Below are 15,497 nucleotides of genomic sequence, written 5' to 3' on the forward strand. Positions count from 1 at the left end.
AGACTTTGCAATCTACACCATAATTAGACACGTTCTCGTCTCTAAGCCCTTTGTCTCTAGGATCACAGAGTTCCTGTGCTTGTGGAAGAGGCTCCTGTGATATTTAGGATGAGTGGCATTGCTATGAGCCTGCAGTTCCTGAAAGGGAATTTTCTCTTCCACAGAGTGGTACCCTTTCCAATCAGCATTGTAAAACTGAATGTCAAAACATAAATACTTTGGTGAGGGCAGTTCAGCTGTTGGGGGCTAACCTGCTGAATCCTGTGTTTAAGGAAGCATGGTTCAAGATCCAGGGGCAACAGTCACCCTCAGAATTCTCTCAACACACAGGGTATTACTGTATGAAAAGTCTCAAGTAGAGCAAGAAAATTAAGGGATAACTATTGACCCAGCTAAAGCAATATTTATCAGCAGGTGCTCTCTGGGCTGCACTTTCATAGACAATGAAATCCTGGTTTAACCAGTAAGTTTTGCCATGGTATCAAAAACTGTTTAAAGAGAGGAGAATTATGGGAGGGGGGTGGGAGGTAAGAAGAAGGCAATAGGAGTGGACAACTTTCAGTTAAACCTTAAATTGATGCCTGGAGCTCTCAATGAGATTTCAAAATAAGGAAATGTAATCCAGTATGGTGGAGACTTGTAATGGAAAAGTTTTTGGATTTCCACTTCCTCTTCTTGAAGAATTTTGCAAATCGGAAAGACATTTGGACAATACAGGGTGAAGGACAAAAAGGTTGTGTTAGTTTGAAGAGATGGACAGGGAAATAATATGGTTCATAGATTAAGCTGGCACAGTGACAGTAGTAAAAGTGTGTGAGTGGAAGTCTGTTGGAATTTGCATTTTGGCTGCGAAGGTTAGGTGATATGAAGAAGACCTCAGGGCCCTCTGTGGAAGGCCTTACACAGCTGGGGAAATCTCTGGGAGAAGAGGGGGGAGAGAAGGCTTCAACAAGGACATCTAGGAGAGTGAAGCCAAGAAGTTTTGCCCACAAATGCTAGGGTTCACTGCTAGAGACAAACAGCTAGGACTAGTTTTAATACTTTGTTTTAGGAATTATGGAGTGAAGCAAAATATTCAGAGAGATTTCAGTGGATGTAAATTGCCCTTAATTGCTTGCAGCAAAAGGAACTATTCCTTAAAGCTGAGGATCTTATTCATGATCTGAGTGTTTTCATCAATCTGGATTGCCCCTTGGAGACAGTGTATCATAGTGTCTTTCTGACACTATTATGCAGATTGTTTTGGTGAAGTGGAGTAGTAACATTTTTCAGGTTAGCAGCGTTCATAGAATAGAAGAATACTTCTACTAAACTATGGCTTAAATATAGTTCAGCTTCTGCACAGCAGATGGAAGAAAGTGTAAGTTTTGCCACATGCATCCAGTAGGGAGGTTATTATTTTTCAGAAGTATATTTTTCATAGTCTGATATTTGTAGATCAACCAGCTATTTAAGAACACAAACACAAAAGAGTAGATATTTTTTACAGATTGCTTTAGATTCTTATTGCTGTTCACATGGAGAACATGTTACTGCTGTAGTTAGAAATACAACCTGCACAGTCTGGACCACCGAACATGCACTTTAAATTACACACCAGTTGTTTTTGTTAGCATTCTTCACTTCTGTGAATGTCAGGGCTATATGTAAAATAAATAGGAAATGTAAACTTAGATATGGAAGGTAAAGCCTAGTGTGGTAAATACACTGACAATCAAATTCATTTTAAACATGCTTTTAGTTTTAAAACCTAAGTTAGTTTTTATGTATGCAAGACTTTGGGAGACATGACAACATTTTGGCCCATGTTTGAGGCGGAGGAAAAGGTAGCATTTTAGAGATCCAGGAGCATGATCTAAAAATGCGCTTATGTCCTAGTGTAATTAATGACATCAATTACATGCATGAATATTTCTCATTTCCTTACATTTGGAGTCCTATTTGTGCAGAAAGGGATACCATTTATAAAAAAGCAGGTTTAAACAAAGCACAAAACAGTTGCAGGTCAGTTTTGCCTTCATTTTACGCTCAAGACTGCAAAAGCAGATGACGGAGAAGACACCTAGCTAAACTGGAGATCTGCATTTCATCTATTGTTGTCAATATTAGTCAGATCCATTGCTGCAAGTGAAAGCCTGAACCCTGAATTTATGTCTTGATGAGGAACCTCCCCCACACACCTTTTAGTTTATGTTTCAGCTTTATGAATGCTGTGATGTTACTTATGTGTTACTTACAGACTTTACAGAGCAGGTGATGTTGAAGTGCTAGTTACGCATGTACAGAAATACAGTACTTTTCTACACATTTGCTTACAAAGTTTCATATAAATATGTATATCTATATCATTAAGAAAGATAATGAAGTGCAATTTAATAAATAATTATTCCAAGAGAGTGAAGATTATTAAACACCAGACACACTTCTGCTTTGGGAAGTATCACACTCAAGGGCAATGTGCTGAAAGGACTATAAATAAAACCCTAAAAATGGGCTCTAATAGGAGTGGAGAAGATTTATCTTGATGAAGGAGAGGAAGGGAGGGAAGAGTGTTTCAGAGCAGAAACTGTTGCCACACAGCTGAATAAACATAATTGGAATTCTGGAGACTGTGTGGTACAAGTATTTGAGAATGAGTAAACAAAAAAATTTTTTTTTCCAGGGGGTGTGAGTATTCTGCTTTTCATCAGATTGTGCTGTCTAGCATATGGACTGTTTTTCAGTTGGTATTTTGGGTGTGTTTTTCAGTTCCACGCTGTGGTGTGTGGCTGGGGACCATGGCACTCCATATGGTGGTTTTCATACTTTCCTGCAGGTGTAAAAGAAAGGATATAAGAGAAAACTGTTCAAGATAAAGGTTATAGCAATTCTAGGTTTGAAATGTCTGTTCAGAGCAAGAACAAGACATTTCAAAGTGCTTAGTGGAAAGACTCTAACATATTGTAAATGTTTTACTGACATTTCTTAAGAAAATTCGTTTCGTATTTTTATCTCTGTTAAATAACAATCTGCTGCGTCTTTGAAATAAACTGACAGTTTATCAATATCGGATGTCTTTAACCTGATGTGACCTGGATGTTGAGAGGAAACTAAAGGGTGTATAAACATCTTCTGCTACAAACAACACATCTCTTAATTGAACTGAAGTAGGTAGGAAGTGAGCATGGCACTCAGGAATGACAGCTATCATCCTTAATGCTCCTGGTAGCCCTCCTGGTAGTTATTCTTCATCTGGTCATGATTTACCCAAAGGCCCAGATCAAAAGTGAGCTATGTCTAGTTAGGATTGATCATTTTAAAATATGCTCTGTTAGTGAGGATGACATCTGTGTGTTAATCCCCCCCAAAAAATAAATCTTGGTTTGTGTTAGAAAACTGTCTTTTGTAAGTGTAGCAATTTTGGAAGTTACATCACATTCCGGAAATTAGGATCTTTAGGTAAGACATTGCCTATTCTCTTCAGTTTGCCTGTAGCAAGACACTAGAGCTTTACATACGGAAGCTTTCAAATTGCTGCTGATTAGCAAACATGCTCAGTGAGTTTGTGGTTTATCCCACCAGTCTCTAAGCAAAGCCTTTCTGGTGCAGGGCAGTACCACAGAAGGGATTACTATAAAAAGGCTTTAAATACAGTCTGTAATCAAAAGAGCTTTTTATTTGTTTCATGATTTTGCCCTCTAGGTACCTTTGGCAGCACGATACATAGAAGTTCTACAGCTAAAAGAGGCTGACATACTGAAAAGTGATATCAGAAATTGTTCACCCAGTTTTAATAGTAGGAATATAGTAAAGTTTAGGAGTATAATAATCTATCTAAATGTTTTTATTTGTATATGATTTAATGTCCAGTCAATTTATACTAATAAACATATAAAAGGTGAAATGTTATTTCTGTGGCTTCCTAAATTGCAATGGCTCACTCTGAATGCTTTATTATCTATTTTAATTTCATCCTCATTTTCACCTTGTATTTGGCACTTCTTAAATACTTCTTCTCTGCCTCATTGCTCAGTCAGACAAGGAGGATGCCTATTACAGAGAGAACATTGCTTACTTAGGGTTAATGCAAGTAATTCCCCTGAAATGCAAGGCTCCATTTAGTTCTGACTCACAGAACTTGCACTTTTTAAAACATTATAGGTATCAAACATATATTTTTACTTGGTCAGAGAAGGTTCATAACTGTAGAAGGCAGAAAACAGACCCATTTAAATGCAATTTGAGGCTTTTTTGTTTTAAATGATTCTTTCTTAGTGAATTCTACTGGTTCCTAAATGACCAAGATATTGAAATGGAAACAGACAAAGATGCGCAGTAAGATAAAATTGTCTGCATTATTGCTGAAAAGTCATTGATGATCAAATCAAGATTTCATTGAAAACATAAAATCAAATTATTTTCTGACCTTTCTGAACATATATGTGTATATATATATGTGCTAGTCTAACATGCTTCGTATTGTGCCTGACACTTGCTTTAGTAATGTAGAAAAAATGAGCGGGGAGACTCTGAGGGCTTTTTAGCTGATCGCATTCAGATCAGAACAAATCATAACATCTGGTGTACTGTGACTAAGAATCAATCAAATTGTTCTGATTCATCTTATACTCCTTTTTTTTAACTTTTCAGTTACACGGAAGAGAGTTAAACTAACATATGTCGATTAGTATAACTTCCTGCCTGTAGCTGGTTTGTAATTATGTCATGGTAACAGCAAGTAAAATGGACTGTAGCAGACAGAGAGGGAAAGATCAAAGCAAATAAATGTAAAATAACTACACTCGTTTTGATAATTTTAAAGAGAATAAAATTCAGTATTTTTCCTGGGAAACTGTGTTGTAAGCGAATAGTCACTAGAAAACTCTGTGTATCTTTATAACTGTAAATGCAGATCTATCAGCAGTGGTAGTAAAATGTAAGGAATCCAGTCTAAGCTCTCAGGAAGTTTTTATATAAACTCAACTCTGTTGATATATGTAATGATGGTGAGAAAAGTCCTAAATAAAAGTTTTTGATGTATTATGTAAAAGCTGCAAAGATTTTTTTTTTCTTTTTTTTTTTTAAAAGTCCTGACAACATTTCTTGTCTTTTTCCCTGATAGGTACCTATAATACCATTTCTTTGGTGAAGGCTATTCAGCAGTGGTGACTTCTTCCAATCGACCACTCCACAAATTATTATCTCTGGACTCCTAGCTGACACCCTGCCGGAGGCTAGAGCTACTGAGACAACTGGAATTGTGCCTGCTCGTGTTAAGGTTTTTTTTTCTTAACCAGGGAAAAAAAAAGATGAAGTTGGGCAAAGTGGAGTTCTGTCATTTTTTGCAGATAATAGCTCTTTTCCTGTGTCTTTCTGGGATGAATCAAGCAGAGTTCTCGAGGTCCGGGTCAAAGCCTTACTTTCAATCAGGGAGGACGAGAACCAAACGGAGCTGGGTGTGGAACCAATTCTTTGTGCTGGAGGAATACATGGGTACAGACCCACTCTATGTAGGAAAGGTAGGGGATCTAACCAAACTTTGGAAGGTGCGATGCTTGCTTTTTGATGTGTTTACCTGGTGTAACCTGAGACTTGCCTTACTTCAACCACACTGATAGAATTGCAGGATGGGACAAAAGAAAATTTTGAAAAAGAAAATACGCATATTTTGAAAAGGAAAATTGTTTAGCACTTCAAAGTAGCAACACGCTACACTTCTGATTCCTCTTGCAGTTCTCTAAGAGCATTATATTTTAGCTATGCTTCTTTAAAGGAGTACAATAATGGAAGTATTTTACCACTACTGGTACAAATGAAATATTTTGTTACTAGTATTAGATGTCTTTTTATTATGGAGCAGGAGAGAAATATAATGATAAATAGTTCTTTATAAGAACTAAAAGCCAGTCCAAGAACATAGAAGCTCTGTATTTTGTTGTTGGCTCTCTAAAGATCAGTGCTGCTGAAGTCAAGAGAGGAAAAAATCAGGCATCTGGGGGCGTGACAAGTAAAAAAGAGGGCATGCCTGCACTGCTGCTCTGCTTTGATGTTGCCTGGCTGGCAGATCGGCACCTTGGGGGCCTTGCTGCCCTCCACGCTTAGCGCAGCCCTGTGGCTTTACCTACCCTTGGCACCGGGCAGTGGGCCAGTACGGAGTAAGCTCTGACATCAGGGCATCCCAAATGGCTCATTTTCAGTGCCTGTAGCTGCATGTGGAGCACGCGGCGCACAGCTGTGAATCCAGCCCTTAGCTCGTTCACTGCGGTGTGTTGGTGAGCAATACGCTTCCTTCAGTAAATCTGAAGGAAAAAAAAAATAAAAAAGAAACCTCTTGTGTTTCTAAGTAACATTTATGTGTAATCATCTTATTGAAAGAACTCCCCATTCTTCTGTGTAATAGCAGAATCAACAAAACCAGTTTCTCACTAAAATATTGTAAATGTATAGAAAATGAAGGAGGGGCAGCTTGTGGCAAAATGGCATGCTTACAGACAAGGAGATGAAGACAGCTGAAATCCATTGCTTCAAATATTCAAGAGTGCAGTGAATTTTGGCTTATGTGGTCCATTCCACTGAGAAGAAAACCATGATGCTCATGTTTACACGATTAAGTGCTTAAAACCTGATCATGCCAACTGAATAACCTTAATCAAGCTAAATGGGGAACTTCTCTCAGGCTTAAAGCTAGGGTTATGTTTAGGTGCTTTTCTGAACTGGGGCTGGTACTTTGCATAACTGAGACAGAAAGACTGGCTTGGATCAGAAATATTACAACATTATTACAGAAGGTCTGAAAATTTTTGTTAAGGTTATTTTAAGGTTAAGTAGTTCCCATTTTGACATCACATAGCTGCTACTTCATCCTGTAAGTTTAATCTTCTGGGCAAAATTATTCTCAGTTTGGAGCTGCTCCTGAGCCTCTGGTGAATGACATGTTCGGCATTTTTGCATTTTTTCCTGGTGTTAAAACAGAAGTGTGGCTTACAATTCAGAATTTCTCTCCTGGAAAATAAGCGTCTTTAAATACCTGACTGAAGGCTAGTTTTGATCTTGAGCAATTCTAATACTGCATTACATTACCATATTATGGCCAAAGATGCTCTTGTAGTGCTAGAGCACATGATATTTGCATGTATGTTGTTATTTTTAGCTTCACAGACTGCTCTTTCCTGTCCTCTACAGGAGCCCTAGCATTTATAAACAGATATTTTCTGAAAAGCAAACCCTTTTTCTGAAACAGTACATGCCCATTCTGCTTCTGTATCAGCAGTATGAATTATTGGCTCAAGAACTCACATTTTTACCAGCAATTCATTTGTAGGGAAAGCAGATGTAAATTTGCACTTGCAAAAGGAAGTCTGTCTTCCTAGAAACAGAACTCTTGCTGAGCATCTTATAAGATAAGTAAGATAAGGTGCACCCAGTTCCTAACCTTCACACCAGAAAGGCTTTTTACAATGTGGCTCCTGAGGTGCAATCATGACTGAAGCTGCATTCCCACACAGGGGAGCAAAGAGGTGAAGAAGCGATTTTTCTTTCTGTATGTTAATGTATTATGTGTAGCACCACTCTGAAGTGAGCAGCAGTCACCTTCCTCCCCTTCTTCTCCCCTTAAAAATATTGCTGTTCTTGTTTCAAATCCTTTGTAGGCAGATAGGGACTGAAAAGGTCAAGATCTGGATAGGAAGGGTGATTTTTTTTTTTTTTTTTTTTTTTTTTTTTTTTTTTTTTTTTGCCTTGAGGAGGAAGCTATGGCAAGGAAGGAGCTGGCATAACTCACTTCTCTCATCAAGTGAAGTGGAAACAGCAACCAGACTCTGTTTCATATACTGCAGAGTGCTCTGCTCCTGGGGAGGTCACTCCTTCACTACCCTACATTCAGGGTGCCTTGCAGGGTGCCAATCTAACTGTACTCATCCAGGAAGGAAGAACCTTCCTCCAGATTTTTAAGGGCCATGAGATAAAAACACTTCAATAACATTCAGCCAAATGGAGCCGTGCTATGGGATATCTTTTCCTCACCATTATTCTATTTAAAAAGCCCTAGGCAATTCTGTTTGGAAGGCAGTGTTTGGAGAATGTTAGGGTTACATGGCAAATTAATCTGAAGTCATGAAATACCAATGTTAATTCTATGCTCTGCATTAACTCTGTCCTCCCGGGTGTGTGCATTTTAACACTTTAATTACATGATCATACAGGGTAAAATACTGGTCCTTTTAAATTATATAATAGGATTCCCATTCACCTCAGTAAGCACAGTCTTTCCCTTAATTTTTCAAAAAGTAATTTATCTTTTTTTTTAACAAGACTTCATATCCATACCTGAGGTATTTTGTAGTGTTCCTTCTTGTATCCTTGATGATCATGTATTGTCAGATTTTTCAATTTATATTTTAATTTTTATTTATTTATTTTTACATGGCAGGGGCCTGTTTCTCCCATCACACTGGAGAAACCTCTGGAGGAGTTCCATTAGTTTTACACTAATAGGGGTCAGAGTTGACTGAGGGTTGTGTGTGTGTTTTTTTTTTTTTTTTTTTTTTTTTTTTTTTAAGTAGGTCTTTTTTCTCCATGGTGCACACTTTAATCATCCAGGATTCAATCCTGACTAATTCTGAGTGTCTCCAGGGAGGGGTTTGGCATATAACCAGACCACAGACTGAATCATATACACTTTCTTTCTATCTGTCAGCATAGCATATGTTCAGTTCCTTTAAAGGGATGAAGCATTTAACTATTTAGCCCATTTACCTGTCCAAATAGGAACTGCTATATTCCAGATATGACGTGGGAGATGAGGCAGTTGACTATGATGCTAATTTACTTGAAAGCATAAGTGTCTTCCGTTTTCTGGAAAACGTTTACCATTGCTCTGGAATATGTTGTTTAAAATGCCTTACTGTGTATTTTCCATATAAATGACTTTAATGGAATCTATTTGGCATAAAAATAACAATACAGCACAGTTTTAAATGATTCAATACATATTTAAAATTAGAAAAAAGTGCATGGCATTATAGTGAATATATGAAAACCTGTATGCAATCACATAATTAAAGTCTGTATGTGCAAAAAGGGGCACAGTTAAAGCTATGTAGGCAACCATAGCTTTTTTTTTTCTTTATCTTTCTTATTTTTGTTACATAACTATGCAGCCATCTTTTTTTTAGTTTTACAGGTGTTCTGCTGTAAGAACATCAGTCTCATCAAAAGTATTGTAATGATACAAAAATATCAGCCATCCATCCTTTTCTTTTTCTTAAAACAAACAAACATATAAAAGGAGCCCCCAGATAAACCTGAAGCAGTGAAACAAGGCTGTGAACTCCATGTGAGCATCCTGACCGATGGCTGGCTTCACTGTTTTCTTTTAGATTCAGACCAAGCCTTCCTTTCCGGGACTCTAAATTTAGGGATAGTTGAAGACAGGGACAGTTTCAAGCACTCTGTCTGCTGAATTCAACTCTACTCTTTACTGAAACCTCACTAAAATCTGAAGGACTCTGAAAATAAAAGAGAAAAAGAAATAGGCTTAATTGAGCAGAAAGACAAAAACTTGATATCTAACTTTCAGAGGCTCAGTGGTACTGCACAAAAGTAATATTCAGAACTTCTAAGGTGCCCTGCATGTAACTGCTGTCTATAATGCTTGTGTGGGGAAGGCAGGCATAAATCTGAACCTATATTTTCTAGATGGTAAAATAAGTAAAAAAGATTAAATGAGTGGACTAAGACCATGCAGTTTGTTAGAGCTCAGAGTCATTGCCTTCCAATCCCATTTTACCTGCCCCTTTGTTTTCCTTCTAACTATTTTAAGCTAATAAGAGTTGTTGGACTCAATTTTCAAACATGGGCCAAAGTGCATAAAAGGTAGTATTTGCATTATTATCTTCTAAATTCTACAGTATGAGAGAAGCATAAACAATGCAGTGAACTTAAGCATTGCCTAGAAAATTGGTGGACTTAAGAGATTTTACAGATTTGCACCAAGACAGTGTGGGAAAAGGGCTTTACAAGCAGCAAAATGACACAATTTTTTTAAAGAGGTCAGTGAATGTGTCAAAGGGGTGACAGAATTATTCACATATGATATCTATCTATTGTGTAACTTTAAACCAAGCCATACAGGCATGGTGAGAAACAGAGCTCTTTTTCTGGATCATAGCCTGCCGCTTTCAGACGTGGCTGGTGACTTTTTGACTGACTTGGATAATAAGTGCCTTTGCTAAAATACTTTAAAGCAGTGAATACTGTGGAAGTGCTAGCCGCTGAGTCAAACTCTGACCAATACGCTGGAGTATCAGCGACTGAAAAACTGGGGGAACGTCATCTGTGAATGAAAGAGCTGAGGATCCCTGAATAAAAATAAGTCCAAATAGCTTTTCATCTCTTCAGAAGCTGCAGTACAGCAGTTTTACTGACACTTTGGGAAGTGGAGAGGAGCTGTGGGAAAATTGTGAAGCCTAAATGTAGGTAAAAGAGGCTAGGGTGTATCATTTACAGATAACTGAGCAGGAGGCCAGGTAGGTCCTCTGTGACCCTCTGGAGAGCTCTGTCTCCTCTGACTGCGGGGGAACCCGTGGAGACTCGCTTTCTGTGCCCAAAGCCAGCCTCGGGAGTCTCTCCCCTCCTAACACCCTGCCTAAGATAAATGCCTTTGCTCACATTTCCTCGGTCTGAAACTGCAACTAAACACCCCACCGAGAGTAGTTATAGCTCTGCAGAGAAATATTTTGTGTTTTTGCCCAAATATTAAAAAAAAAGAAGTCCTAATCTTTCTTTGTAGACACTGTAAAAAACAAACGCAGAATAATAAACTTCCTTTTTTATTTTTTTTCTATTTATTTTATATTTACTTTTAGCATAATTTGCCAAGCACTGTTGTTTTATACACTCCCAAAATGATGTTTCTGAGGCTGAAAAAGCAAATCTGCTGTGTTTATGATATTTATCCCTCTCAAGAACTCTTTATTGTTCTGTTCTATGAAAATTGATAACAGTTGACCTTTTAAGTAAAATGGGACATGTCATTCCTGTCAATAATATTCCATCATGAGTGCTGTAAATGAAATGAATGAACAAGAGAGTCAGGTCCTGCTCAGCCGCTTTGTGGATTTCAGCGGCCTTGGTGAAGGGACACCTTAACTGTTTGCACAAAAAGTTATGTGAATTTACCATCTCAGCTGGTACTAACAGTCACTAGTAACACAGACTTTTCTTCATTGGACAGTCACTGTGGGTTTTGCATTATTCTGTGTTTTACTTTATTTGGATTACCCTGAATAACTGACAGCTGATTGAGAATCTGAATGCTTCCTATTTAGCATATAGGTCTAAGGTATCTCTGGGGAGAACTAAGATTTAAGGCACACAGGAAAAATAATCTGAAGGGATAACCCAAAATATACTGCTTTTTCCTGGTTGATTTCATTAGCCTGTGCAGCTAGGTCTAATTTCTTCTTTTCTTCTTTTTAGGAAGTCGTCTTCCTGCTCATGGTTGAATGAATACAGAAATAGGTTTTATGCAAGGGATTTAAAGTGATGACAATTTCACATGCTCAAGCACTAAAAGACAATTTATATGTAATTTCATTATTAGAAGCAATAATAGAGTTGAGAGACTTATGGTTGGATACTGAACCAGGACATGTAGCTTTTTGATCTTTTAGTATAATACAGAACATTGATCCTTAACATGTGGCATTACAGAAGAGGAAGGTTAGTGAAGGTGATGACAACCGCCGTAAATTAAGTACCCCTCATCACAGCTTTTTATTCAATGGCACAGCTATGTTATTTATATAATCTTGTAATGTCAGTTCTGTATTTCAGTAGACCAATAGGCTCTACCTGCAGTGCTCTGCTCTGAATTTCTTTTGGGCATTATTTAAAACTATATTTTATGGGTCTCATGACAAAATAGAAAAGCAAGAATAAAAGCTAATTTTGCAACGATATGTAGATGCAAGTCTCCTGCATGCTTGACTTGTTATCAGAAAATGCTTTCTTTTCACGAGAGCATGAGGTGATTTACAATTTTTATGTTAGTCAAGCCCATGCTGCTTCAGCTGACTCTCTCTCTCTCTCTCTCTCGAATTAAAAAAAAAAAAAAAAAAAAAAAAAAAAAAAAGTTCCTTCTCCTTTTCATCTGCTGGCTTGTTTTTAGTCCTCTACTGCTTGCTATTGGCTGTCACTCATTATCCTTATATTATACGTCTGTCCCCTAGTCCTACAGCTGCAGATTAATGATGTTGGAAATACAGAATTGTAAAGCTGGGACTACCAAGAGTTATCAGTATTTGCATTATTCCAGTGCCAAAGAAGTCCACTCATAAATCAAATCCTGACTGTGCTAGGCACAATGCTAGCAAGCACAGTTCCTGCCCTGAGATTAGAAGACAAGAGGCAATAGAGGATTCATGAGAAATGACAAGAGAATTCAAATATGAAGACATTAAATAACATGATAAACACAGCTTGAGAAACTATTGTTCTTTGCTATGAACACAGAATATTATTTGTTCTATAAAGAGAAACCCACAGCATTTTAAAGACCATGGACAGGGAGGCCTTTCTTGCCTTTATTTCCCATCCTTTTATGGATAACAAGTTTCTTGAAATGCCTAAGTACAGATCTATTTGACATCTGTTAGTATGAGACCATTTGCTTAAAAGTCCTCTTCCAGGCTGGAGAAGAGAAGGAAAATCTTTCTTTTGCTTTCAAAAGATCAAACCATATGTGCTTTAAAGTTTTGCATCTTGTACAGTCTGATATCACACTATCTTTTCCGTGTTGTTGGGGTTTTTTTTCCTTATACCTGTACTGTTTGACACAAATGTCTATCTACAGTCCTATCAGGCATTCTTTCCATGTATTTAGCATTTTTCAGGTGTTGCAATCTAAAAGTGCTGCCATATCTATTGCCGCCTTATTGGAATTCTTCTGCTGAATTTCTTCTTTGCAGCATTGATCTTTAAATTTCACAGTGGACTTCTTCTCAGAGTTCCTTGTCCCATTTAAGTAATCATTTAATAAAAACAGGACTCGTGTAAGTATGCCTATTTTTCAGTAGTGGTTTTTAACAGTTAAGTGGAGCATCTGGACAACATATTTAGAGATCCTGAAAAATCAGGGAATGTTTCTTTCTGGTCCAGTAAGTTGGCTTTACATTAAAAATACTGGTGATTTGTGCTGGCAAATCCCTGCAGTATAATCTATACCTCTTTTTCTCTCAGTGTTATGCATTTCCCTGGAAGAAGTGGCTGACCTGAATATTAATGGTGGAAATGCTGAAAGAAGAAAGACATTAAGACACTAGGTTGCCTACTTCTGTCAGAATAATTATCACCTATCTTATGCTTCTAGTGTCGTCTTTGTTACTTTTGCATTGGATGAGATGCTTATTACAGTGTAAATCAGGGACATTTAACTCTTAGAAAAAGTAGTGTAGCCTATTCTGTGGGGAGAACTCTGGTTCTGTCCTGACTGTTCAAATGGTGGTCATGGGTGTGAGTACCAGACCCCAGCACTGGCAGGAGTCTGAGGAGGTCCTTGATGCTTATGCTTGCATAGCTCAAAGGCTGAAATACAGAGGCTCAGCAAGTTAAAAATAGTTTCTATTTTTATATGAAATTAAAAATATATTGTCAACACCTAACTGTAGGTCACTTTACCTTAGAACATATATGGGAAACATCTCAGCTTTCCCAGTGCCCAGAAGCACATGGTTTTATCAAGACATGTTAATCTCAGCCCCAAAGTCTCACTTATACTTTATTCCAGGACCATTATAACAGAATTTTATTTGCTCGTTCAAGAGAGGGAATATATTTCTCCCCCATTTAATACTTTTAATGTGTATTTGAACAGATTTTACATTCAGAGCTTTCTTGTAGTTTTTGGCTGGTTTGTATCAAATGGAGCCTAATATTTATTTTTGTCTTATTCAGTTGTTCAGGAGGAAATGAGAAGGGATGTGACACCCTTACAATTTCTTGATATGAAAGAAAGAGTTACTTTTAAGCTCAGGAAAATGAGTGGCCTATCTCCCCTAAAGACACTGCAAGTGAAACGGGCAGTCTTTGGTACATATTATGGTTGGTAGCTAATATTAATTCATTATGTTACATGTGGATTACCAACAGCTGCAAATCTTCTTCCAGTTTCACAAACTTAAAAGATCAGACATGATTTTGTTACAGTAGCATTGTACTCTAATGGTAATATTTTGCATTGGTTTCATTTGAAAGAAAGAGAAAGCATACAGATAAATCAAATTAGCAGCAGTATTTTTGCTGAACCTTTGACATTGAGGAAAAAGTACACTGAGTAAATGTGCCGTTACTATGCTACATTCTGAGAAATCTGGGAGGATATGATTGTAGAAAATACATATTTTATTTTGACTGGAGACTTTGATAAAAGTATGCAACAAAATTTCTTAATTAATGTTCATCAACTTCATTACTTAATGTTTTTTTTCCAAATGCTCAAAAGATAGAAACTAATAATTGCTCTTGCATCACAATTATAATATTAAATTTTTGGTTTATACATTCCCATGATACTAACTGCTTTCTGTTAGTTATATTGCATTCAGTACATTCCACTTTATAATTTAAATGATATAAAATATTTGTCTTGATTATTAATTATTTTATTTGAGTAGAAAGAAAAAATACAGCACTTGCTACTGTGTGTTTCTCATATTCATTACTAAGAGAAAATCAGTTTAGACAAGTAAAAGAAGACAGTGATGCTTCTACATTAGCATTTTTGCTTGGATCAGCAGTGTGCTCTTGAAGTGAATCTCTTAGTTGCTTCCACTTACCACCCTTCAGCGTGCATTGTGGAGTGGGATCTGAACAGGCAAGCTAGATTCCAGTTAGCTAAGACTAAATCAAAACATGTGATCCAGAAGTACATCTGCTGTGCTCCCACCTGCTAATGGGACCCAGCTATTGCTACTCTAAAGTAAAGCCCTAGAACACATAGTGTGGACATCGGATTTTCAACAGCAGTTGTTTCATTCCATATATCCCTCCCTCCCTTCATTCTGTATATCCTTATCTCATCAAACTACTTGCTAATGTAGAGTTAGCCAACGAAGAAGCTCTACTGACAACAGAAGAACTTGTTGTGAAAAGATATCAATCACCAAAATTTCATAAATAAATTCAGTGTAAAACAAAAATGCTCATAAAACTATATCATGTATTTAGGATTAATTCTTACAGAAGTTTGTGACTCAGCTTAAAAATTAGTACCATGAATAGTTCCTTCCATATTCAAGTACTTCACAGTATTCCCTGGTGTCACAGGCTCATGCCACTGCAAAAGGAATATTGTTCTATACATGGTGTAAACAGCACTGTAGTAGCACTGTATAAATCATGAACAATACATAGAAGAATAAACATTTTATATTTCAGATAAATAGGAATGCCAGGACAAACATAATTCATTTGCATGTAATACTTAATGCACATTTCTCCAAGTACCTGAAAACACATAA

General features: G+C 37.2%; 1 protein-coding gene across 1 annotated transcript in view; it reads left to right on the forward strand.

Annotated features, from left to right (window-relative positions):
- The first annotated feature begins 5,288 nt into the window (after positions 1-5,288).
- The window catches only part of CDH7 (cadherin 7), a 73,662-nt gene continuing 63,453 nt past the window's right edge, over positions 5,289-15,497 (forward strand). The window contains exon 1 of the mRNA XM_013942363.2: positions 5,289-5,498. Coding sequence (XP_013797817.2) covers positions 5,289-5,498 — 210 coding nt within the window. The remainder of the gene's footprint in view (positions 5,499-15,497) is intronic.

The sequence above is a fragment of the Apteryx mantelli genome, chromosome 2 (assembly GCF_036417845.1).
Source record: "Apteryx mantelli isolate bAptMan1 chromosome 2, bAptMan1.hap1, whole genome shotgun sequence".
NCBI classification, from domain to species: Eukaryota; Metazoa; Chordata; class Aves; order Apterygiformes; family Apterygidae; genus Apteryx; species Apteryx mantelli.